General features: G+C 47.1%; 1 protein-coding gene across 3 annotated transcripts in view; it reads left to right on the top strand.

Annotated features, from left to right (window-relative positions):
• Positions 1–26844, top strand: part of KCND3 (potassium voltage-gated channel subfamily D member 3) — a 952509-nt gene extending 925665 nt beyond the window's left edge. For all 3 annotated transcript variants that reach the window (XM_069633321.1, XM_069633320.1, XM_069633319.1), the window contains one exon: positions 21975–26844. In XM_069633321.1, coding sequence (XP_069489422.1) covers positions 21975–22055 — 81 coding nt within the window. In that variant the 3' untranslated portion in view covers positions 22056–26844. The remainder of the gene's footprint in view (positions 1–21974) is intronic.
• The last annotated feature ends 924 nt before the right edge of the window (positions 26845–27768 follow it).

Raw genomic sequence — 27768 nt, 5'->3', positions numbered from 1 at the left:
ACCCCCGCCATTCTGGAGCTCTAGCTGAGCTGCGTTAAAGATTTACCCTCTGAGGAACGATGGGGACCCTCCCGGGGCTTCCTGGGATCACCGCTGGACTTGGGGACGGTCGGCCCACGTGGGAGACATGCGCCCAAGTCTGGGGACATCACCCAGGCCGTCCTAGAGCAGTGGCAGGGCTGCGATACAGCTTTTCCCTCCAGAGCTCACTGAGACTGCCGCTGGACTTGGGGACAGTTGACCAACATGGGACATCACCCCGACCATCCTGGAGTTGTGGCATGCCTGCATTAAAACCTTTCCCTCAAGGAAGGGACAGGGACCCTCCCGGGGGTCCCTGGGACTACCACTGGGCTTGGGGATGGACAAACCACATGGCAGACAGGCACATCACCCCTGACCATCTTGAGCCCTGGCTGTGCTGTGTTATAGCTTTACCCTCTGGGGAGGGGTGGGGACCCTGCCAAAGCTCCATAGGACTGCCGCTGCTCTTGAGGATGTCGACCAACAAGGGAGACAGGTGCCCAAGGCCCAGGACATCACCCAGACCTGAAACAGCTTTTCCCTCCAGGGAGGAATGGGCTCCCTGGGACCGCTGTTTGACTTAGGAATGGTTAACCCACATGGGAGACAGGTGCCCAAGGCAGTGAGGGGGGGGCATCACCTCCGGCCGTCCTGAAGCTCTGGCTGGGCTGCATTACAGCTTTTCCCTCCGGGGAGGGATGGGGACTCTGCCGGAGCTGCCCAGGACTGCCTCTGTGACCACAAAAGTGATGGGTGGAAGGTTTTGAATGTATCTGTACCACTGGCATTGCTCTAGGCAACCTTCCACATCACTGTTTTTAGCCCTTCTGCGCCATTGAAAAAGGCTTACAGTCATGTGCAAATAAGCCAGGCACTGCCACCAATGGTAGCCGCCCAGCCCGAACTGCTAGGCCAGGTCCCCTCTGCACGGAAACACAAGCAACCTCAGACATGTTTCGGCCTTGTTGGGCCTCCTCAGTGAGGTGCAGCGTGGTTCCCTATGGCACAGCGAGCAAGGGACCCATGTCTGGGCATACCCTCTCTCACATAGTGAGACAAACTGTGACCACAAAAGTGATGGGTGGAAGTTTTTGAATGTATCTGTACCACTGGCATTGCTCTGGGCAACCTTCCACACCACTGTTTTTAGCCCGTCTGCGCCATTGCAAAAGGGGTCCAGCCATATGCAAATCAGTCAGGTACTGCCACCAATGGTAGCCGCCCACCCCGAACTGTTAGGCCAGGTCCCCTCTGCATGGAAACACAAGCAACCCCAGACATGTTTTGGCCTTGTTGGGCCTCCTCAGTGAGGTGAAGCTTGGTTCCCTATGGCGCAGCGAGGACTTCCTCTGGACTTGCTGGAACTGCCCCAGGGCTTGAGGATGGTTTTTCCACATAGGAGACAGCCATCCAAGGCCGAGTCTCAACACCTCCAGCCGTCCTGAAGCTCTGGCTGAGCTGCATTACAGATTTTCCCTCCGGAGAGGGATGGGGACCCTGCCAGAGACTGCTGCTGGACTTGGGCGCAGTCGACCCACATGGGAGACTGGCACCCAAGCGCAGGGCCAGCACCACCGGCCATGCTTGAATTCTGGCTGGGATGCGTTACAGCTTTTCGCTCTTTCGAGAGATGGGGACCCTGCTGGTTCTCTCTGGGATCACTGCTGGACTTGGTGTCAGTCGTCCCAAATGGGCGACAGGTGCCCAAGGCCGAGAACATCACCCGAAACTGTCCTTGAGCTCTAGCTAGGCTGCGTTACAGATTTTCCTTCTGAGGAGCTATGGGGACCCTGCCGGGGATCCCTCGGACCGCCACTCAATTTGGAGACGGTAGATCAACAAGTGTGACAGGAGCGAAGGCCGGGGACATCACCCCCAACTCTCCTTGAGGTCTGGCTGGGCTGTGTTGCAGCTTTTCCATCCAGAGAGGAATGGCAACCGTGCCAGAGCTCCCTGGGACTGCCGCTTGGCTTGGGATGGTCAACCAACAAGGGAGGCAGCGCCCACGGTCGTGGAATATCACCCCCAACCAACCTGGAGCTGGGATGGGGACACTGCTGGGGCTCCCTGGGACCGCCGCTGGACTTGGGGACGGTCGACCCACATGGGAGACAGGCGACCAAGACCTGGGGACATCACCCTTGGCCGTCCTGGAGCTCTAGCTGGCCTGTGTTACAGCTTTTCCCTCTGGGGATAGATTGTGACCCGGCTGGGGCTCCCTGGGACTGCCGCTGGACGTGGGGATGGTCAAGCCCACATGGGAGACGGGCACCCAAGGAGGAGGACATCACCCCTACTATCCTGGAGCTGTGGCTGGCCTGCGTTACAGCTTTTCCCTCCAGGCAAGGACAGGGATGCTGCTCGGGCTCCCTGGGACCGCCACTGGGCTTAGGGATTTTCGATGCACATGGAAGACAGGGGTCCAAGGTAGGGGCCAGCACCCCCGGCTGACCTGAAGCTCTGGCTGGCCTGCGTTACAGCTTTTCCCTCCCAGGAGGGTCGACCCACATAAGAGAACAGCACCCAAACCCGGAGACATTACCCCCAACCATCTTGAGCTCTGGCTGGGCTGCATTATAACTTTTCCCTCTGGGGAGGGATGGGGACCCTGGCCAAGCTCCCTAGGACTGTTGCTGGGCTTGGGGATGGTCGACCAACAAGGGAGACAGGTGCCCAAGGCTGGGGGCAGCACCTCTGGCCATCCTGGAGCTCTGGCCATACTACATTACAGCTTTACCCTCTGGGTAGGGATGGGGATCCTGCCGGGGCTCCCTGTGACTGCCGCTGGACTTGGGGATGGTTGACTCACATGGAAGACAGGCATCGAAGGCCGGGGACATAAACTGTGACCATCCCTGAGCTCTGGCTTGCCTGTGCTACAGCTTTTACAGGGATGGGAACCCTGCCGAGGCTCCCTGGAACCACACCTGGGCTTGAGGATGGTTGTTCCACATAGGAGACAAACGCCCAAGGCTGGGGACATCACCCTCAATGATCCTGGAGCTCTTGCTGGCCTACATTACATCTTTTCCACCCAGTAAGGGTTTGGGGCCCTGCCGGATCTCCTTGGGACAGCTGATGGCCTTGGGGACAGTCAACCCACATGGGAGACAAGTGACTAAGGCCCGGCCGGGATGCATTACAGCTTTTCCCACCAAGACGGATGTGGACCCTGCATGAGCTCCCTCAGACCACTGCTGAGCTTGGGACGGTCGATCCAAATGGTGACCATTCTGATAAAAGGAAAGAGCTCCATACCAAGTGTGCATTGCATGTTCAGAAGAAACGAACGTCGGCATTACTAGCACAAACATGTTTGATAAAGTGGTGGTCATTATTATGTTCCTGAATTGCAGTTGGTTTTTATTCTATGCAGCCAGTATCCTCTATTCAGGTCAGACACATCATTCTACAATGAACTCTACACCTTCCCTTCCCACCCTCATGACTGACACTCCAGCCACAGTCCCGCCCACCGCACTGACAATCCACCCCCCAATTACTATGTATAGTAAGGAAAGGACATTTCATACTACTTACATAACTTTACTTTACCTTACTTTATGGCATTTATGATGCGCTCCATTGACCCGAAGGCTTAAGGGCCCGTACAGTACAACAACAAAAATACAAACAAAGTAACATATAACAAAAAGATTATCAGCAAGGGCATATAGAACGCAATCATAAAAGGATGAATAAACAAGGATCCAATAACAGCAATTTAGGGATGGTGTAAAATAACCAAGGGGATACTCCCTAAAGCAGTGTCTCAAAGAATCAAGTTGCAGTTTGAAGACCCTTTGGGGAGATATTTACATGTTCTTAGGAAAGCAGGTAGAATACTGACCCCACAACCAACAAGGACACAGTCACTATTCGGTTGTGTCCACCAGCCACTCAAGTCCATCCTACGAAGCCTCTTTAAGTCAGACAATCTGAGCACCCCTAGGCCTGTTTTCTGACGTAGCAACGCAAGAACCTTGTTCCACAGCCCTTCTCTAGACTCTTTCCCTTCAATTTTCCGAAGGTTGGTGATAATGACATTTCTCTGCTCCATAATAAAGTCATGAATGCTCGCGTGGTTGTTTTTGGCATCTGTGACTTTCTTAGTTGTAAGTTCCGCGAGCACACCATCTTAAATCTGGCCTTCTCCGCAGTTTGTTTATTAGTCGCTTCATGGGCACGTTTCAGGTCGATTTACCAGGAGGGGTGGAGGTACTTCATGTGTTACATCTTTAAAGTCTACATTAAAGTCATATGCCCTCTTATTACTGGTCAATGTTGTTGCAGTAGTCACCAGAGACTGTGCACTGCAGGGGTCGGTTTGTAAAGCTTTGTTTATATTTTCTCTTTGTATATTGACTTGACAGGCATTATGTACCTGTGCCCGGGCTGCTCTGTTATAAGACCCTTCTGTCTGTGATGCAACGTCCACTCTAGGTGGACGTAAGTCCGACACCCAGGCCCTCATTACGAGTTCGGCGGTAACCATGCCGCTATTGGCGGCATGGCTGCCGCCGAAATCGCGTCGGGGTCCAGGTCCTCGGAATGAGGACTTACCGGGCCATTCCGAGTTTGGAAGGCCCGGTAATTCCTCCCTTCAAGGACCCGGACACGGTCCTTCCTCATTCCCAGTTCAGCCGCCATAGGGCTGAATGGGAATGGGAGAGGGAGCAAACAACGGGTCATTACGAGATGGCCCGTTGTTTGCTCCCTCTTCCCCTCGCGGGACCCGGTAAGCACGCCTGGTTTTCCCAGGTGTTGCTTCCTGGGTCCCGCGAGGGGACCTCGTAATGCAGCGGTACAGAGTGAACGGCACCGGCACCTTTTACTGCGCCGTTCACTCCGCACCGCCAGGGTCGTAATGAGGCCCCCAGTCTTTTAATGAGTCTGCCAATAATCCGAGGTCAAAAGTTCTATTGCAAAGAAGTAACCCTTTGGCATTACTAGCCATAAGAGCAGGCCATTGAGGGCAATAGTATGTTCAGATTGAGGTAAAATTGGGATAGCCCCTTTTTGTAATAAGCCAGTGAAAGCTTCAGCCTGCCACAACTGTAAATGAAACAAACAAAAAAAGTGATCATATGTGGTCAGAAAAGAGAGAAAGGACCCAAGGTTGGGATACTCGCGTCCCCTGCACACTATTGGGGCACACTTCGAGAGCGTGAAATGCTTTAGAATGATAGGTTGTAGTCAGATTAGTGTTTCCAAATAACAGCTATGCTACAAGTATAGCACATCAACACTTTTTCTTTTTGTAAAAAAGCTGAAGCATCACTCATTCATTCATGTAGGATAGATGAAGCATAAAAAACACATAAAAAAGTCCAATATTAACCGCTGTAGTCCCGTATTGTAGGCTGATGTGTTACGAGGATGATCCTCTTCTTCCAAAGCCTTTTAGGAAATTGAAGGCCAGTAGTACCCGGTGAATTCAAGATGTGTTAGACAGCAAGGCTGTGGGGGGCACTATGTTCTGTTCTTATTGGACATACAGCCTCATCACGACTTTGGCAGTAACCCTTAAAATCGGCGGTAACGCTATTAGCGCCGATTTTAAGGGACCGTCGGATCACGAGTCGAAATACCGCCGGCGCAAATACAGCCGGCGCAAGTACAGCCGGCTGTACAAGTGCGGGCCATAACAGTGCCAGGAACCATTCACGCTAAAACATCAGCAATCACGAGTCCGGCGTAGGCGCTATTAGCGCCAGAAAAGCGGAGGATAATCCGCCGAAAATACCACCAGCAAAAAGCTGGAGGTAACAGAACACAGGCCACAGCAATAAGGGCTCAGGTGAAACCAATGCAAATCAGAGACCTACAAAGGACCCACCCATGCACAACACACCCTCCCCAACACCATTACACCAGCAGGAGCAGGGAGGAGACAGCAATCAGGGCCCAGGTGGAACCAATGCAAATCAGAGGCCTACAAAGGACCCACCCATGCACAACACACCCTCCCCAACACCATTACACCAGCAGGAGCAGGGAGGAGACAGCAATCAGGGCCCAGGTGGAACCAATGCAAATCAGAGGCCTACAAAGGAGCCACCCATGCGCAACACACCCTCCCCAACACCATTACACCAGCAGGAGCAGGGAGGAGACAGCAATCAGGGCCCAGGTGGAACCAATGCAAATCAGAGGCCTACAAAGGAGCCACCCATGCACAACACACCCTCCCCAACACCATTACACCAGCAGGAGCAGGGAGGAGACAGCAATCAGGGCCCAGGTGGAACCAATGCAAATCAGAGGCCTACAAAGGAGCCACCCATGCACAACACACCCTCCCCAACACCATTACACCAGCAGGAGCAGGCAGGAGACAGCAATCAGGGCCCAGGTGGAACCAATGCAAATCAGAGGCCTAGAAAGGAGCCACCCATGCACAACACACCCTCCCCAACACCATGCTGCCATTTGGAGCCGGGAGCCTTGATTTTGACTTCTACCTGCTGCGCCTGGAGCTACAGAGGCCAGCCAACCAGGCCAGGGCCCTGGGCGTGCAGGGGGCAGTGGGGATGAGGAGAAGGAGGAGGAGAGCAGCACCAGCAAGGCGGCCAGCCATCCCCAGGGTCAGGCCAACACCCTGGGCCCTGACTGATGGTCAGTTGGTGACAGACTATCGGGTGGACAGGGCAACCATCACACAGTTGCTGGACACAATCCAGGGTGACATTGGCAGCCCCATAGCCACCACCACGGCAGTACCTCCCCTAGTGAAGCTCGTGTCTGTGCTTCAATTTCTTGGGACTGGCAGCTACCAACATACCGTTGCCATGATGCATGGAATGGCCCAGTCCACATTCAGTGCCATGCTGGGACAGGTGCTTGATGCACTGTTGAATCATGTGAACGAACACATTGCATTGCCAGCCACACAGGCACAGGTGCACCAGCTGAAGGGTCAATTCTATGCCATTGCCCAAGTCCCGAATGTAATAGCAGCCCTGGACTGCACACATGTGGCACTCGTACCACCCCAGGCGCATGAGGCTGCCTACAGAAACCGTAAACTGTACCATTCCCTCAATGTGCAGATGACATGTGGACCTGACCTCACCTTCAGTCACTGCTGTGCCCGCTACCCAGGATCCACACACGACTCCACGGTCCTGCGCAACAGTACCCCGCCGGCATACATGGAAAGGCACCATGGCCAAAACACATGGCTGCTGGGTGAGTACAAATGTATACCATAAAGCATGTCAATCCACAACTGATGGTGCCTGTCACGGAATCCATCATTCCCAATAGGCAGTAGCATTACTGCAGCATTCACATTCAAGCACCTTGCACGATAAACCTTGGACATGTCCAACGCAGCAGAACACACCCATGCAGGATGCAAGAGACATGTGGCGGAACAGTGACATATGGAAGCCCCACCACAATTAAGCCTCCTGTGTGAGTAGCACCAAGGCTCCCAACACTGACACAGTACAGAAATTCCACCCTGGCCATCCGACAGTAATGAAATTCCAAACCATAAGCTGGCACATCCACAAATGCACCGCACATAAGTAGGCCGAGTAATGACAATGTACATCCCACAAACACTGTCCCCAAAATGACCAGGGAAATGCATGGAGAACAGTACAGAATAGTGACGACCAGCAAATGCAACTGTAGCCAAATGGATTTGAATGACACATGAGGCAGCCACTTCTGTCATGCAGAAGTAGATGGAAGGGCCCCCTTATCCTGCGACAAGTGAATGAGTACTGTTACATACAGAAACATAGGCTTCCCAAGTGGAGAGTACCCCATTGATTCAATCGTGCCCGTAGGACAGCACACTCCACAATGTCATAGGCCAAATGACAAATATGGCAAAATCACACTGATGACAGAGCACTGTACACCCACTGGACTTACCTTGTCCCCATACCGGCTTTCTTTCCCCTGCAGGTGATTCTGGATATCCCCAGTACACGTGGCTCATGACCCCTGTGCATCACCCACATACGGCGGTGGAGCGGGCATACAACCTTGGCCATGCCCGTACACGGATGTGCGTGGAGAGGGCACTTGGACTGCTGAAGGCATGCTTCCGGAGCCTCGACCGCACGGGAGGGGCAATGATGTATGCACCAGAAAAAGTTGGCAAAATTGTACTGACATGTGCCATGCTGCACAACATCTGCTGTCGCAGAAATGTGCCACTGCCCCCTGATGCTCATGTGCAGCCACAAAGGATTGGGTTGAGGGTAGGGAGGTTGGCAAGACATGGATTGATAGATGGATTCTTTTAGAAATGGGTAATGGGTAAATTGGAAATATGTCACTTCAACATTAAATTGCATTAGTAACAATCACTACTGTCCATGCATTGTGATTTTTCTAACGTGATTTATTTTCCGTCCAACAAACCCCCTCCCCCCAGTAAACACTCAGCACACAATCTCCCCTCCCCCAGTGAACACCCAGCACACAATCCCCCCTCCCCCAGTGAACACCCAGCACACAATCCCCCCTCCCCCCAGTGAACACCCAGCACACAATCCCCCATCCCCCCAGTAAACACCCAGCACACAATCCCCCCTCCCCCCAGTGAACTACCCCCAACTGTGCAGATAGGTACATGTGTCTTATCAGGGCACCAACAACGATGCCATGCACCACTAGGATGGTCGTGGGCGCTTTCCTTTTCCGGGCCCCTCTGGTGTGCGTGCCCTTAGGTGGCACATGGACGGGCGCCTAGGAGATGGCTCGAGGGATCCCTCCGCGGGTGTGGTCGATGTCGAAGGGACTGAAGGGGCGGCCATCATGTGCTGTCGCATGAGGTTGTTTCCCTCCCTCACTCGTTGCCCGAAGCCTGTCAGGGCAGCGGTACATTGTTCAACAACTCTACATGTGCGCGCATTGTCCCGCGCTATGTATTTGCACCCATGTCATATAGGTGCACTGACAGCCTTGATGTGCCGGCTCTGCACCTTGGCCATTGATTCCACCCTGGCCTGTTTTGCCTCAATAATGTTGAGTCGGTCCATCACTGCTGCCCCAGTGACGAAGGGCACCCCTGGTGTGTCTTGTGTTGGCCTGCGACTTGTGGGCTGTCGGGGGGGCTGGATGGCGACATAGCGCCAGATTGGACAGGGCTACCTGGCTCAGAGTGCCGGTCTTCTGGGCTGCCATATGATGGCGTGTCCACATCCGGCTGTGGTGTGCAGACACGATGCACAGGCACATGTCGACTTAGTTCATGGTGTGTGCCTGGGCTTGGGCTTCCCTGGGGTGTGACCATCCCTTCAGCCTCACTCCTTCCGGGAGAGTGCTGTCCTCCGGCATGATAGCCACGTGGAGGTATTGCTCCCACGTCAGGCTCAGATCCAGACCTCTGTCCTTCAGCTTCGGGGCTGTGACTGGTGGCTTGGGGCGAGCTGGCCGTGGCCTACCTGCGGCCATGTGGCTGCTGCTGCTGTCTGGTGGGGCTGCGTTGGGGTGAAGTGGGTGTTGGCCTGGGTCGTCTCCCTTCCGTACGGCCTCTTTGTGGGGTGGTGGTGCTGGTGGAGGTGCGCTGCCATGGGCGCTGTGTTGGTGTGGCCTCCTCCCCATCATCTTCGTCCCGTTGGGATCGACGTGTGCCTGTGGGGTACATAGGGTGTGGTTTGAGTTCAATGCTACATATATTTGTGTGATGCAGTTCATGCCAACAAGTGTGATTGAGGACAGTATCAATCACACATTCAAGTTGCATTCTTTTCAGTCGCCATGTGGTGCTTTTTGTGAGTGTGTATGGAGGTACACTGCATGGGAATGTTGGAGTGACAAGATTGCATGCGTGGTTGGGGTGCACTGCGCTCTGGGTTTTGGGGGTGTATTCATGCACACTCAAACTCTACGTAGCTGTCCTATGACTATGGATGTCTATCCCCTGCCCCTGTCATTCATGCACTGCACGTGCAGGGTCGTCTAGGCAGCACTATGGTTCAATGGATGTAGGCCTCACTTATGGGTGTATGCAGTACCTCACACACATTTCTTCGCATTCATTCACTCAGGGTTTGCATGTGTGGCACTTTCAGCTGCATGCATTCGGGGGTGGGACTCACCTGCAGTTGGGTCGATGCCAGTGCCTGCCTCCGCTCCACCAATGCCCTCGATGGTGCCAACATCTATCAGGGCTGTCATTTTCTCCTCCCAAAGTGTGAGTTCGGGTGGGGGTGGTGCTGGGCCTCCTCCAGTGGCCCTACTTGCACTCCGGTGCTGTGACAGGATGCCACGGACTCGCATGCGCAGGTCGTTCAGGCGCTTGCGGCAATCCTCCCCATCCCGGGGCATGCGCCCCACAGCACTGACCCTTTGGCTGATTGTTCGCCAAATTTGTGCTCTGCGCTGGCCACTTGTTTTGTGCTGCTGCAGCTCCTCGTGGTGTATCTCGGCCTCCTCGACCAGTACAGTTAGCTCCTGGTCACTGAATTTGGGCTTTTGCACCCTGTCCAGGGCGGTCTTGCCCCTAGGGCGCTCCTGAGACATGTTTTGGGGTTGGATGGCGTGGATGGCTTCCAGGGGCTGTGATATCCGACGGATTGTGATTTTCAAGATGGCCGTTGCTTTATTTCCCGTTCCGGCAGTGACGCGTTTCCCGCGCGCTATGAGCGCGATATGGCGGTAGCGCACGTGCGTAGGATTTAATGGTTCGCGCTATTCGCGATACCGCCATGGACCGGGGCGCGTGCACGATAATCCGCCGGGGGCCTTGGCGTCACCGCTATTTACGTCCGGCAGATAATCCGCCGCATTACGGCTGAAGTCGTGATGAGGCCCTAGTCTTGTAATGGGAACGTCAGGAAATCCGTGGTTATCGAAAGATTCCCTAAGTCAAACTCAATAGTCTATTAGACATGCGTACAATAGTAAGCGATGCGTGGACAAAACCGCGTGGTGCTGCGAGTGATGCCATGTTAATGGCAGTTTACTGTGCGGTGAATCACGAATGGCTGTATTGAAACAGGTACAACAAACTAAACTTGATCTCAGCCTTTTGGCTGTAAGCCATCGCTTACTATCGTACGCGTGTCTAATAGACTATTGAGTTTGACTTAGGGAGTCTTTCCGTGACCACGGATTTCCTGAAGTTCCCACTACAAGACTATGGGCCTCATTACACGGTAGGCGGTAGCCATGGCGCTATTAGCGCCATGGCTACCCCTTACCGCCTTCCGGGTCCGTGTTCCCGGAATAGGGACTTACCAGGTCATTCCGACCTTTGCGGGACCGGTAAATCCCCATTCCGGGAACCATTCCCCATTCCCATTGAGCCCCCATAGGGCTCAATGGGAATGGGGATGGAGCTAATAACGGTACCGCAAATTGCGGTACCGTTATTAGCTCTGAAGTCCCTTAGCGGGTCCCGTCCTTAACACCTGGTAAAACCAGGCATTAAGGAAGGGACCCGCTAAGGAACCTCGTAGTAGGGCGGTAAGGGATTACCGGCACCGGTGCCCTTACCGGTGCCGGTAATCCCTTAACGCCTACCGTGTAATGAGGCCCTATGTCCGTTAAGAATAGAATATAGTGCCCCCCACAGCCTTGCTGTCTAACACATCTTGAATTCACCGGCTGCTACTGGCCTTCAATGTCCTAAAAGGCTCTGGAAGAAGAGGATCATCCTTGAAATGTGCCAGCCTACAATACAGGACTACAGCGGATAATACTGGACTTTTTTATGTGTTTTTTATGCTTCATCTATCCTACATGAATAAATGAGTGATGCTTCGTCTTTTTTACAAAAACAATTTCGTTGATGTGTTATACTTGTAGCATATCTGTTATTTGGAAACACTAATTTAACTACAACCTATCATTCGAAAGCATTTCATGCTCTCGAAGCGTGCCCCATTAGTGTGCAGGGGATGGGAGGATCCCAACTGGTAGTTGGGGCAGAGCGCAGCAACTTGGTGGGCAAGAAGTGCCAGGTATTGGTATTGGTTAAACAGCCAGGGAGAGAGGTTAGACCCCTGGGGAACACCACAGGTAGAGATAGAGATAGAGGAGAGGAAGGACCCAAGTTGAACCTGGGAGGGTCGATCAGAGATTAAAGAAGTCAGTCACACCAGGGCCTGAGAGGTGATCCCCAGGTTATCGCAGAGATGGTTCTTGATATATCTTTCGGTTTGGGTTCCCCATGTATTTGCATCCATGCATTCACATACTCACAGGGGACTTGTTTGCAATTCACTTCCTTGTTTAATAATTAGTTTCTTTGCTTTCTCTTCTTCTGACCCTCTAATTACTATTGGTCGTGTTTGGCGGGTTACCGATATGCCCCGAGGTCCCTAGTAACCTAGGGATGACTCACCGGCTCTTGTTGGTGTTTTCAGGCTCGTTCACGGTTATGCATCAAAGGGGCACCACCTGCTTTCCTCTCGTGACTGCTTTCACTTCATTCTGGTGTCTCCGCAATGCTTCGCTTCAGCAGACCCTCTCTGGTTCAGGTCCTGCTAATCAAGGGGGATCTTTCCCTCAGATGGCCAGGGCACGGCCTTCGCCTTTGAATCCAGACTCTGGGGGTGGACCAGTGCGGGAGGATTACCTGGGTGAGGGATCTTCGAGGAGTGTGAGGGGGACACCTGATAGCGAGACAAGTTATCCCCCTGAGGTAGGATACCTGGGAACTGTATCCCCCCCCTTCCCTTCACAATCACTTTCACATGGACAGCCAGCTCTGGGAGAAAATAGACTCATACACAAGCATTGTACCTGACATGTCCCACTACTACGGTCAGGCAATTAGAGTTAACAGCACACACCTGACTTCCATTAAGCTCACCCACATTGATAAAAGGCTTAGCATGAGAGCATACTCTGAGTGAGGCAAAGCACACGAAGGAGCAGGTTGTCCCAGGCAGCAGCTGAATGAGGGGAGAAATACAGCACACCGAGAAGGGAATGCAAAGAGGGAGATACCCTTGACCTCTCAGGCGAGAAACTGTTACTTGCCAGAAACCTTCAGATATCAAAGTTTAAGGCCAGGGAATGAGACTGAAGAGTCCTGCATTGTGTGTCGGAGATACCTGGGACCCTCCTACATGACTGGTCAAGTCTGGGAGGAGCTGCAGCTGCCGTGGTACCGTCCTTAACTCCAGGATCAAAGCAGCGCCAGAGAAATCAACAAAGCCGGTGAGTTGGGAAAACAGATGCAAGACCGGTCTGTGTTGAAGTCACATTTGCAAGCGGCAACATTGAATGAAGAGCGCGAGAACAAAGAATATATACACATGTGATAAAAACAGAAAAGATGAACTTTAACATGAAACCGAGAGGGTATGAAACAAAGTAACAGAGAGTTCTGGCACCCAGGCTGTGCTCAATAGAAAGTCTCTGTAGGAAGTACCCAGCCAAGAAGTGCCAGAAGCAAAAGTAAATAAGTAAATCTCATGGATGAAATTAATCGAAGTGGTCCTGCGATGGTTTAAGAAAAATCCATTGCACGGTGGAAAGTCTTGGAATTTTGATATCGAAAAAAATGCAAGAAAATGTGTTCATAGTGGTCTGACCCCGACCGAGGGAGACCAGCTGTGAACTTGAGTTTAAGGCAGTCCAAACCCGGCTGGGATAGACCTGTACTAAACAGTAAACCTAAGAACTTGTGAAATGTGGTGAATGTGAAAACCCTTAAAGAGAAAGGAACTTTGATACTTGTTTGTTATGTCTGGCCCTCTGCAATAAGAGACTTTAATTGGGGAAAAGACTTTGGCGCGGAAGGCCAGATACTTAACTTTTGAACTGCATCCTTGTGGCGTAGAAGCGAGAGTGTGTGTGAAGCTCGAGTGTGCCACCTTGCCTTGTGCTGAAAACGGAGGGAAGGAAAGGCAACTAATCATCTGTCCTAAAATATTGCTTCTCAAACACGTTTCTTTTGCATACATAATTTTCCCACACCATTTGTATTTAGAAGTAAGGATTGGCAATATGTTTATTAGTATAGGCTCTTTTATTTTAATAAATACTCCACTAGGACTGTGTTATTATTATTGGATGGTCATAGCTTGCTCCCATCCTTAGATTTAGGTTTAGATAGACATTCAACCAACACATCTTTGCTAAATAAACACCCTTGAACTGTGATCAGTTGTGTCTGTCTTCACTGTTTGATACCATACCTTCCTTACAGTACATTGTGGACTGGGGAGACATCTGAAGGATTGTTTAATACTGGAGGTAGATTGTGGACTGAAAGGATGTTGGGATTACTGTTTAATCCTGAAGGTAGATTGTAGACTGACTAAAGGTCTGGCATACTTTTTAATACTGGAGGTAAATTGTGGGCTGTAGTGAGGTAGGGCATACTGTTTAATACTGGAGGTACAATGCAGACTGCAGAGAGATCTGGAGGACTATTTAATACTGAAGGTACCATGTGGACTGGACAGAGGTCTTGGTACTGTTTAATACTGGAGGTACATTGTGGGCTGGAGGGAGGTCTTGTGGATTGTATTGTGACTAGAGGATGGCTGGCAGACTGTTTAATACGAGAAGAATTTTGCAGACTGGAGGAAGGTCTGGCCTTCTCTTAATACTAGAGGTATGCTTTAAACTGGAGGGAGATGTGATGGACTGTTTAATAGTGGAGGTACATTGTGGCCTAGAGGGAAGTCTGGCAGACTCTTTAATCCTGGAGGTGCATTGTGGACTGGACGGAGGTCTGGTGAACTGATTAATACTGGAGGTGTATTGTGGACTGCAGGGTGGTCTGGTGAACTGATTAATACTGGAGGTGTATTGTGGACTGCAGGGTGGTCTGGAGCTCTGTTTAATACTGGAGGTGCATTGTGGTATGTACAGGGGTCTGGCGGATTGCTTAATTCTGGAGATACATTGTGGCCTAGAGGGAGGTCTGGCAGACTCTTTAATCCTGGAGGTACATTGCTGTCTGGAGGGAGGTCTGGCAGATTGTTTAATACTGGCGGTACATTGGGGACTGGAGGGTGGTCTGGCATACTGTCTAATACTGAAGGTACAGTGTAGACTCGAGGGAGGTATTGCATATTGTTTAATCCTGGAGGTACATTGTGGACTGGAGGGAGGTCTGGTAGACTACTTAATACTGGAGCATTGTGGACTGGACGGAGGTCTGGCGGACTGATTAATACTGGAGGTGCATTGTGGACTGGAGGCATGTCTGGTGAACTGTTTAATACTGGAGGTGCATTGTGGACTGGACAGGGGTCTGGCGGACTGATTAATACTGGAGGTGCATTGTGGACTGGACGGAGGTCTGGTGCACTGATTAAACTGGGGGTGCGTTGTGGACTGGAGCAGGTCTGGTGAACTGATTAATACTGGAGGTGCATTGTGGACTGGACAGAGGTCTGGCGGACTGATTAATACTGGAGGTGCATTGTGGACTGGAGGCAGGTCTGGTGAACTGATTAATACTGGAGGTGCATTGTGGACTGGAGGGAGGTCTGGAGCTCTGTTTAATACTGGAGGCGCATTGTGGACTGGACAGGGGTCTGCCGGACTGATTAATACTGGAGGTGCATTGTGGACTGGACAGGGGTCTGGCGGACTGATTAATACTGGAGGTGCATTGTGGACTGGAGGGAGGTCTGGCGGACTGATTAATACTGGAGGTGCCTTGTGGACTGTAGGGAGGTCTGGAGCTCTGTTTAATACTGGAGGCGCATTGTGGACTGGACAGGGGTCTGGCGGACTGATTAATACTGGAGGTGCATTGTGGACTGGACAGGGGTCTGGCGGACTGATTAATACTGGAGGTGCCTTGTGGACTGCAGGGAGGTCTGGCGGACTGATTAATACTGGAGGTGCCTTGTGGACTGCAGGGAGGTCTGGCGGACTGATTAATACTGGAGGTGCCTTGTGGACTGCAGGGAGGTCTGGAGCTCTGTTTAATACTGGAGGTGCATTGTGGACTGCAGGGAGGTCTGGCGGACTGATTAATACTGGAGGTGCATTGTGGACTGGACAGGGGTCTGGCGGACTGATTAATACTGGAGGTGCCTTGTGGACTGCAGGAAGGTCTGGCGTACTGTATAATACTGGAGGTGCATTGTGGACTGGAGGCAGGTCTGGTGAACTGATTAATACTGGAAGTGCATTGTGGACTGGCGACAGGTCTGGTGAACTTAATACTGGAGGTGCATTGTGGACTGGAGGGAGGTCTGGAGCTCTGTTTAATACTGGAGGTGCATTGTGGACTAGAGGGAGGTCTGGTAAACTTAATACTGGAGGTGCATTGTGGTCTGGAGGGAGGTCTGGTAAACTTAATACTGGAGGTGCATTGTGGACTGGAGGGAGGTCTGGAGCTCTGTTTAATACTGGAGGTGCATTGTGGACTGGAGGAAGGTCTGGAGCTTTGTTTAATACTGGAGGTATGCTTTGAACTGCAGGGAGGTCTGGCGGACTGATTAATACTGGAGGTGCATTGTGGACTGGAGGGAGGTCTGGAGCTCTGTTTAATACTGGAGGTGCATTGTGGACTGGAGGGAGGTCTGGAGCTCTGTTTAATAATGGAGGTGCATTGTGGACTGGAGGGAGGTCTGGAGCTCTGTTTAATACTGGAGGTGCATTGTGGACTGCAGGGCGGTCTGGCGGACTGATTAATACTGGAGGAATATTTTGATCTGGAGGACCATTTTATTATGACCATGTTTCTAGGATGAAGATATTACCGATGTGTGCCCCTGGTAAATGAACATGTACACAGTAAGTAAGACTTTTTTTTAAAGAATGGGTGCACTGATCATGTCACGATAATAGAGAACTTAAACAATTTTGAAATACAAGAAAAATGCAGTGGAAACCCAGCATAATTTTAGAGACAAAAGATCGTGCTAGAACGAACTGATGATGCAATGTGATGTGTTTTATTATTGCCTACACACTGGTGTCTCTGTGTAATGAATTATGATGCTTCCCGTAAGTAAATACATTTAATTCCAGGTCTGCGTGAGAAAAATCTGTTGTTGTTTAATATAGCTTCGTAAAATATCCAGAGAAGTGCCTGTAGTCTTATTAATCACCAAAAGCCTGGATTTGGGATTTGAGAAAATTGCTGCAATTTATGTAATAATCAATGATTCAGAATTTACGACAGGCTTTTGTTTCACATGGGCTTGCCATTGAAAAGTAAAGACATTTTGCATTTACTACAGCAAATTTCATTCGCAAAAGAAAACCATCGAAAATCATTTCTAAGGGTGCACAGGTTAGGCATGTGTGACCTACCTTTCCATACAAACAGATACCGAATATTGCAGTGTGGTCTCTCTCTCTCTCTCTCTTTCTCTCTCTCTCTCTCTCTCTCTTTCTCTCTCTCTCTCTCTCTCTCTCTCTCTTTCTCTCTCTCTCTCTCTCTCTTTCTCTCTCTCTCTCTCTCTCTCTCTCTCCGTCTCTCTCTCTCTCTCTCTCTCTCTCTCTCTCCCTTCTCTTTCCTTTCTTTTCTGTGCCAAATCAATGTATCCTAATCCTGCTGAGTCCAAACTTCCCTCTTCTTTCTCCTTAGCTCTTAGTCTTTGAACTCTTCTTTCTCTCCTCACTCCTTGAACCCGTTCTCGTTATCTCCATTACCTCTCTTTCACACACCCCTCTCTATTTATATATCTCACTTTCTCACAAACTCTCTCTCCCCATGTCTTTATTTTCTCTGCCAAATCAATGTTTCCCAAATTGATCCTACTCCAAAGTTCTCTCTTATTCTTTTCTTAGTTCTCTCTTTGAAACACTTCTTTCTCCATTTTCTTCACTCACTCCTTTCACCTCTCCTCTCCTCTCCCTGTCTCTTTCTTGTACCTCTTCTCCATCCCGGTCTCTCTCTCTCTCTCTCTGTCTCTCTCTGTCTCTCTCTCTCTCTCTCTCTGTCGCTCTCTTGCTTTATCTCTCTTTCTCTCTGCTCATTTCTTTCCTTTCCTTTCTCTGCAAAAACATTCTTTGCAGAATCAAGCCAACTGCCAAATGGTCTCTTTCTTTTCCGTTAGTTTTCCTTCCCTCTCTTTTGTACTCCGGTACTTGTCTCGTGTTTTCTAAGTCTGTGTCTCTCTCTTTTTCTCCATCTCTCAGTTTCTCTCTTTCGCTTTCTCTGTCCCTCTGATTATCAGCTAACACCATTTCCTGTTCCGGACCCAGCTGCCTTCTCTGGTGTTGCATTCTTTATTTCTCTTTCTCACTCTCTCTCAGTGGTTCCGGAAACTACTCAAATTCTACAATGTCTCTTTCTCCTACCTTCTCCTACTTTATCTCTCCCCCTTTCTTACTCGTATTTTACCACCTTTGGACATTTACTCTCACCCTCTTAGATAACTACACATTGTTTCTGGTTCTCTCTCCCTCTCTCACTGCTCAGTTACCCTTTCACATTTTCTTCATCCCTCTCCCGGTTTCCCACTCTGCCACTCTACATAATCCTCAGTCACTCTTCCTTGGAGCTCTTGTGATCCCCATAAAGTACACAGCCCATCCCCACGCTTTCTTCAAATGAAGAGTAACAGTGCTCAAAAGTAAATGCAAACAAATGTCTTGCATTATCTATTACTGGTATCATATCATTGGATTGACTACTATTTTGCCGAATTCAATTCAATCAAATTCTCTTTTTATATTTTTCACCACAGTGTAGATGGGGGATTGGGTTTGGTTATACATTAAGGTGGGGGCTGCACGAGGTTTACCCCCACATTAATTTGCAGTGTAAAATGCAAAAAGAAAATCGATTAAATCGAATTCGCCAAAATCGATTTCATGTAATCATGTATATCCCTGTTACTGTGAGTGCTTAAAAATAGCACAAGGTCCAGATCAAACACATGGATTGCTTCAGTGCTTGGAATTTACTCTTGTCTGATAGAGGTCCTTATGAAGGAGTCAGTGCTAAGCTTGAGGTTGGTATCCAAGAAAGACCTTGTTTCGGCAGCTTGCAATTCAAAAACCATATAGAGTTGAAAGAGAACAATCCAAAAACGTTTATGACAAGTGGTTGAAATATACAAATGCTCAAGCCACCCGAACTTTGACCTCTGATATAGGCTTGATTTCAGTGTGGCTTGTGTGCAAGCCGAGTTGGGAATAATTCCAGTGTAACTGTATACTTCCAAGATGTGCGCTCCATGTGCAAACACTAACTCTAATCCTCTGGGGCACAAGTTGCCTGAGCTAGAAATTCCTGCTAGAAACCCTTTACTGGGCGTCTCTTGGAATGTTTGTAACTTCCTTCAGCCAGGCAAAAGTCTCAGGGCATCTGACCACAATCAGTTGAGACCTACGTAATGTCGTAAAAATGCCCTTGATCCCTCATTTTTACTCAGGAGGCATGGTCTGCTTGTCAAGATATCCCTCTACCTACTGGCCAAATTTCTATATCTGCTGTAATGTGTGCTTGGAGAAGATAATGATGAAGTCTTTGAGAAGATACGCACTACAGATGGTGTGTGTGTGTTTAACCTTTTTTGACACACCCTCGGACAAAGCAATGATGGGAAAGCATCCCTTACAAAACCTGTAATTTTACAGACAATCCATTTTCATCCATGATATGTTACACATCTTCCCTTTGCAGGCCACCCACCATTGATGGGTAATGTGCTGTGAGCTACGAGAACTAAAATTATCAGACCTTCAAATGGCCAAATAAGTGGCAGGGCGGAACTCCTACCCCAGTGAGTAAAAGTAGACAAAAAATAAAGAACAAAATTGCATGCTTATTTTAAAGATTGTAGGCTGCGGGGTGGATACCTACTCCTGCAAATCTACTAGGAAGATTTGGGGACTCACATACTTTTATGCACTCAACCAGCTAATCAATGAAGCAGGACACTACTAAATGTGGATCTCTTCAGACCGGTGCATGTGTGTGTGTGTGCATAGGAAGTGGGGGTGAGACAAATGTACATTCTGAATCAGAAAATGAATACAGTCTCAACTTGTCAATAAGGGTTTGGACCCCTGTAGACTGTGAGATGGCTTTTCGGCAGAGCTGCAGTGTGAACTGTAAATTGATCGATGCCTTTCCAAGAGTCACAGAGTAGTCCCTTCTGATTGGATTTGGCAAATAATAATTCCTCAGGAACGGTCCATTCAGTTGTTAACATCCATCACGTGTGAGTGCACACAGAGGCGTACTCAAGTCCTGATTCTCCAGAGAGTGTGGATGAACCATCCTTCCTCCAGAGAAAGGCGCTCATCCTGATATGCTTTATTGACTTCTGTGGTCAAATTAATTTTTCAAAAGATGAAAGGAGGGGGAAATGTGGAACTACAGAGAAATACCTAGAATGGTAGAAAAGATATACCTCCTGCTTAAAATCAGTGCTAACTTCTACTGAAAGCATCAATATCAAAAAGAATTATGAATTGATTTCTAGATCATTTCCTTCAACTGGATCCGAAATATGACTGCAAACATAGGCCTAGGCGTTTAATAAATGATCTCTTCATAACAGAGATCATTTCCTCGTGGCCATCATTAGATAATGAATTTTTGACATACAGTCCTTCTAATATTAATCTCATTTGAAAGTGTAATTTCCTTTTTCAAAGATAACTTTCAAACCAATGTCGCAATCAAACATATTTTATAATGTTTCCTACGATTAAGATGGGGAGTGCCATATTTGGGAGGAACCAGAAATTTCAGATCTTTACCTTCCAAACCTTTTTTTGAATGGCCAATCTCCTATTTATAATGAAAGTCCTGTCAATTTTGTGATGTCCTGCCTTTTCCTAGATCATTTTGAATAGTTTAATAATCTATGTTTCTCATCCCCCAAAAATTGGATATTAAACCTTGTTCTGATGTAACTTTTTATTTTTTGATGCATTGTTTTCCAGACCCTAATAGTTCCTAGCTCATGTAAAATACCTTTGGTCAAGCAATTTATATCTCTTTTGATGGTGATAAGAGGATATACATCTTCTCGAATGGTTAGGTCAAGACAGGCATGCATTCCCTTTCTTTCTCAAACCACTCAATTGTAAATTGTAGTGCTTCTTTTGAGAAGTGATTCAAAATGTATGGAAAATGTCAGCTAGAGGTATTGATCAATGGTTTTCAATTAAAATAGAATTGTGTTGCTGTTCAATTTTCCAGAGATGAGCTAAGAGGCTAGTATCTAAGTTATTGTAAATCTTTGTGTATCCAGAGTGTGGCATTTTTTAACATAGTTTAGAAGTTGTCGCAAATTGGAATGTGTGGGAGGTGGATCGTGCAGACACAATATCTCTGAAAGATAGCATGCTCTTCTACTGAAATGGAGTTATAAATCAACCTCGTTTGAAATTATTCATAATTAATATTAAACAAACTTTGTAAATTTGTATCCAACAAAACTCCAAAAATTGCTGGGCTCTATATAGTGAGTTTGTTAAAGAAGATCCTATCAATGGGCTGAAAACGAGGATTATATATTTAAAGTTAATCCCAATCTGCAGTCTTTCATTTAAACACAATCTTCATTGTCAAATTTCCCCTTTGACTCAGGCAGCAGGCCAAAGAAGCTTTATAGAAATTTCATATCTAATCCAAGTTTTTATATCTGTTATTGGATTAACTGAAACTGTTGTGTTGAGATAGTGATAGTTTTATTAGCTTCTGAAGTTCAAGAGACTTCTTTATCAGATGGTGGGTTCACAATAAATGAGCAGCAACGACAATTCATGTGGGTTTCACTAGGTGTTCTCCGAGTGTTTTTCTAGGTTGAGCAGTTGGATGCCACAGCTGATGACTAGTATAAGATGTCTTAGTGGTTTGAGGACACAGACACCTTTTCCTAATGTTCCCAAACAAGTCATGTAGATTTATGATATGAAGGGGGGAAAAACCATCTTTGATGTGCCAAGAATGGATAAGTTGTATACTTGAAGTGTTTAGTACAGTTCTCTAAATTCAAACAAATGAAGCTGCCTTTTAAATAATACATTGGTATAACTGTGTATGATGCTTATTTTTGCCTTCTAAACAAATTTGCTCTGTTTTATAGTCGCTCCAGCCTAAACGTGAAATCCGACGATGGTCTACGATTGAATTGCAAAGCCTCCCAGATGACTACAGCGATAATTAGCATCCCAACCCCACCGCTCCTAACCCCAGAGGGTGAGAACCGGCCTGCTGGAAGCTCTGATCACTCAACAAACATTAGCACCGCTAGTTGCAACATTGTCAAAGTTTCTGCCTTGTAGGATGTTGTCACCGGGAACCACAAAGTCAACGGCTTTTGTCCCGGCATCTCCTCGTTCCTTTTTTGCTGCATATCGTGCCTGAGAGGACAGACTGCCATGGGATCTGCAGGAGTCGAAGAGTCGAAGATTAAGAAGAAAAGAAGAAAGGGCAGTTTCCATCATCCTGTCGGTTAAAAGGTGGTCGATCTAGCGAAGGATTTGGAGCTTGTTCAGAAATAACATACCCGATTATCATATTGTGTTTCTGGATGCTAGTTAAAAAAAAACAAAGTCACGGCACTGAGGAAAAAAGTTGATTCAAGCTAATTGATAACACTGTGTCTACGCACCTTTTTCGAGGTTTTCATTGGATAATATTTATTCATGAAGAGATAACTGACAAACATAAAAAGGTGACAAACTATGGCTTTTGTGAAAATTTTCTTCTTGGAAGAGAATCTTTATCAACCAAAATTACGCATTTTAGTTTTTCTTTTATAGAGAAAGGTTAGAAAATGAAAAGAAGTCACTGTCACAGAATTATATTTTCCTTCCTTCGTGTGAGTTTAACACAGAGAGAGGACACTGAACTGTATGTATATTACAAACGTTCTTAGCACATTACTGACTTGGCACACCGTAGCAACTGATCAGAAATCGGCTCCTTTATTTTATGGTGTCCCCCTTGTCGGTTAGACAATTTTGTAACAGCCTTTTGAGTCAAACCAGTGCAAACAGTGTATTTGTCTGCTAATTATTGTCTGTGGAAATAATTGTGGAAAAAACAGGCTTTGGTAGTGTTTAGTTCCACACTAATTTATGCTTTATATTTTTATTATCACTTGTAAGCAGTGTGACTAGCCTATCAGTTCTGTATTTTTACGAATCGTAAATGTTGGAAAAATGATGTTTGTTTTTTCTTGTACACACAAATGACAAAGAATGTGAAAGCACTAACTCAACGTCCTCCGAAGCTCATACTTGGTGTTTGAATGTATTGGTGCCCACGCTGCTCAACGGTCCTTATTTTTCTGGGCATGCATCCCAACCAACTTTTGTAAATAATGTAGTGGCCAGCTAGTACTTGGGTGTGAACACTTGGATGCCATTTCTGCTTTGGTCAACCATCTCAGAGTGGGCCAGAAGAGGTTGCTTGATAGATGAAACAGTGCTGTGGGTTTCTTCGTGTTTTCTCAATGCTGATGAGATTCTGACATAGTGTTCAGGTAGCTAAGGCAATCGCTGTCATTACGATCAACCCACAAAAGGTAATCTAGATTATACATATAAGGACGAACATGGTGAAGATCTTTCGGGTCAATTTGTAGTGCAAAATATGCTTGAGTCATGCTACCCATCAACTTTGAATCTACAGATATGGCAATACAACCTTTATCTGAAGAGGTCCGAATATGAAAAGATACCAGTCTGTCATTGTCATTTCTTTTCAATTATTGTAGCGGTCTGGTCGTCGTGTGAACTGCTTACTCTTTGGTCAAAATGCAATGAATGGTGAACATTATTTCTCCTGGAATCTGAATAACTGTATCTGTGGTTGGAAATGTTTAATGACTACACACCCATGGGACCAATATGTGATTGCTTTGCTAAAGTGATGGGTAAAAGTTATCACATATCCCTTTACTGCCTGATATGTATGCAAACTGCTCTAAAGGAATCTGTACTTTACAGTTTCTAGAGGAATAGTATTCTAGCTCAGAGAAGTGCAGAGCCAAGGCTCAAGTGACACCATTTTATTTCTGCTATAGAAATGAGTGCCTGCCATTTCAGCACTAAGCCTGGGTGAACCCACCCTCCCAAAAGTGTCCTGCAAATATTTGCTGGTCATTGCTTTGAAAGTTCAACGATGCCCAATTACTCATGGGTCAAATTTGGAAGGGCAAGTCTAGAATATTCCATTGCCCAAAGAATTCCCATTCCACCTTTTCTTAGAAAATCCAAAATAAAGAAAACTTTTTTTCATATATAATCTATTTAGCAAAAAGGTGCTGGAAATTAAAAAAACATGTAAGATGCAACACTGCTTGCATTGGCTTAGCAGGCTGTGTTAGAGCAGAAGCCATCTTAGAAGGCCCTGTGAAGAATATTAGTGATTTCAGCAGCACAACATGAGTGAAGGTTTCTGCTTGACTATAAGGAAGGTTTTAAAGATTAAGAGACCTCCAACCCCCAAAATGTGATTGGTTTCAAGTTATTCCCCAAATGTTTCAACCAGGCCCAGTCAGCACAGATAATTTCAGCGTGAGCAATCTATGATCCTGCAATTTCCAATTTCAAAATTAACACCCATCTTGTTTCCTGCATCTTCTCTGTTTTTTAATGAACTAATGTTCTTGACGGGTACCAGTCCTAACGTATTGTGTTTGTGAATTTGCTGGAAGCGATAACTAAATATTTGATGCCAGGGGTGGAGGTGTCAGTCTCAGACATAGGTGCAAGCTGCATGGTACAAATGACAAGCAATTAAATAAATGTGTTGACTATCATCATAGTACTTTCCCTCCAACATTCACAAGACTTACACAACACACCACGCTCAAGTCTACTGGTTACCTTTTCGAGTGGGCAATCACCACTGTACAAAATGTCACGTACACTGTACAGTGTGAGCGCTTAGTGGCAGATAAAGAGGCATTTCTGCAGACAACCCAACTCAGATATTTAAATGCCATTGCAATCTGTGAAGGTGTGGTGGGAGAAGGACCTTAATGTCACATGCATGCCATGCGCTTCTCTTAGGACCACATAGGGATATTACATAGTAGAGTGGTGCCTGCCATGGGCCGCGGTTATGGGTGTACACTGATAAGTGAGTATGCTAGGGTGGTTCTGGCAAGTGTGGTAACTATCCCTAATCCTAGCAAGACCAGCAAATCTATATATTCTATTTAAAATTACCCAGGTGATTATTTAGTTTAAATGTGAACCAAGGTCTGTGAATCTACAATCAAGGTCATTGCAATGGTGGTTCAGTGCATTCAACCTTCTGTGACTGTGTTATGAGACAGAAGAGCTGCGTCAAGGATTGTCCATCACCCCAGCCCCTCACAACAGGATCCCAGTCTATCAAGGCTCATGGTGGCGCATATACTAAGCCTAGTCCGACACTAATTCAAGTACCTTTCTGTGGGAATTCGTTAGAAGCCTCACAATTGACTTGGGTCTCCATAGTGTTGGTTGCTTAAGGTTGGTCTAAGTTAAAAAAAAATCATAGCACTATATATCAAACTACTTTTGAAAAGAAAGAGGCTTTTACTGTCTGTGTGCCACTGATGCGGGCATCCCTTCCTTTGTCCGCTCTGCCTTCCCCTTCTGGGGAGGAGAGGTTTCTACCAAATGGCCTGTAAACGTCCTCTAGTGCAAGGTTCTGCAAACTGTGGCTCTCCAGATGATTTGTACTACGACTCACATGATCCCTCACCATTGACTATGATGAGTATGGTTAATAATAGTTCTAGTCCAAAACATCTGCAAAGCAAATGGATGCAGACCACTGATTTGTAGCAAGCAAAGTTACCTGGTTTGCTGCTCGTGTTGTAAAAATAGACATACATTGATTTTTTGAGACATTATAGAAAAAACGCAGCATAAACTGAATTATCAGATGACAATATATACTTAAGTCGGATACCTTGCTTTATTCCAGGGTTCAGCAATTTCTGCCTTTCCAGATGTTTTGGACTACTACTCCCATCAGCTGTAGCCAGAGAGGAAAATGGTCAGGGATCATTGCAGTTGTAGTCCAAAACACCCGGAGAGCCACAGATTGCAGACCCTTGCCATATACATTTTGGTTTAAATATATTTGATCTTCGAATATAGGCTGTAGCAGCGTCTCTACAATTAGTACAGGAGAGATAGCAGCTGTGCGTTACTAGGGTGGTTCCTCTGTAACACTGTCGAAATGTGGACAAGAGATGTATTATCCTGAAGCAATCTCACCAACAGTGTTGATTTGAAAGTTGTATGCGGATATGGACTTTGCGGTAAGAAGACCGTAGCTCACTAACGCACAATTTCCAGAATGATAGATCAGTAACAAGGAGGCACCTTGATGTTCTTTTGATCATGTTTGTGGACATTAATTTATTTGCATTTCTGAAGCTGGAATCCCAGCAATGCGCTTCCTCTTCCCTAGGAAGAACAGATACATGGATTTACAGTAGAAATTGAACCAAAGCTCTGTGGAGTGTTGTCATCAAAGTTGTCATTATTTTAGAACATGAATGCACAAAATGGTTTCCAACAATAAGGCAGGAGGCTGTCTTTGATACCTGCAGTGTAGTCATTATTGAAAGCCCAAAGCAAGGGAGCCCTCTTGGGCCAAGTACTTCTGGAATGACCATTTTCAATATGTGTGGTAATATTAATGAATATGATACCGTAGACTTCAATGGTGTTCTTATAGCGCTTCTGTTGAAGCTAGGTGTTTGATGTAAGCATTGGAAGCTGACTTGCACACATTCTTACTTTGTGCTTGCCTCCTTAAAAGTGTAACAGTTTGACCAGCCCTCCTTAAAAGGTCTGTACTAACTAAACAAACTCTTAAAAGGCCCTTTTGTCTTTTGCTGATGCTCAATAATTGTGAAGAGTTAAAGAACACAGTTTGGATGAAAGCACTGTAAATGTCTTTGGTGCAATAAATGTTGACTTAGCCAATGATGACATCAATCCAGACAGGGTGTTTACTCTCGAACCGTGTCCGACTGCCCAAAGTCATGAAGACTTTCAGTGGAGAGTGGTCCTTTGAGATCCACTGCTAAGCCATGTATTCATCAAACAACATGGATATATGTGTCTGGGAGATCATGTGAACTGTGTACATTAGAGAATGGCCCATAGGGTGTCAGCCTCCCCCCCCAATGTTCCATTTCATTTCAATCCTTTCAGAGCTTCTGGTGGAAAGGAAGCAAGAATAAAAGTATAGGCTTCTAGCCTAGCTCGCCACTCAGGAATTTTGAAAGGTTTCGGTTTGATTAAAAAAGTGTTGAAAATGTGCTAAATAAACTAACACATTCTTGGAATGGTTATAATCTAGTTATAGGGGAGGTGAAGGACATTCTTTATCTTTCCACTTTTCTAGATAGGCAGAGCACCACCTTGTCACTAGTTCAATACCCTGGGGCACGGGGCAAGCTTAGCCTTTCCAACAGGTCTTTTAGGGATAAGCCATTGAAAGAGGTTCTTTCATATATGTGATCATTGTAAGAAGGGGAGTTGAAAGAATCCAGAATACCGCGACGGCTGCTTTGTTTACATTGAAGAAAAGTCTTACAGTAATCATTGCAAATCCATTGATTCACGGAGTCAAAAATCATATGGAAGTGCGGCCTCGCTTAAAAAACAAAACCCCAATCACCGGGGAATTAAAGAATGCCTACACCCGGAAACAATATTATAATATTGTGTTTTGTAAGCTTTGATCTGAAGTTTACTTTAGACCAAAGTTCTACTTACAAATTGAAATCAGTACTAGATAGTTTACCCTTGAGCACACAGATCCTGGAAATGGAATGACACAGAAGTTCTGCAATCATGCAGAAGTATGAGGTTTCAAGCTAAATTCCTTTATAAATTCACATAATTTGAAGATGA

The sequence above is a fragment of the Ambystoma mexicanum genome, chromosome 13 (assembly GCF_040938575.1).
Source record: "Ambystoma mexicanum isolate Mex_15411 chromosome 13, UKY_AmexF1_1, whole genome shotgun sequence".
Lineage (NCBI taxonomy): Eukaryota > Metazoa > Chordata > Amphibia > Caudata > Ambystomatidae > Ambystoma > Ambystoma mexicanum.
This window is presented reverse-complemented; position numbering and strand designations above follow the sequence as displayed.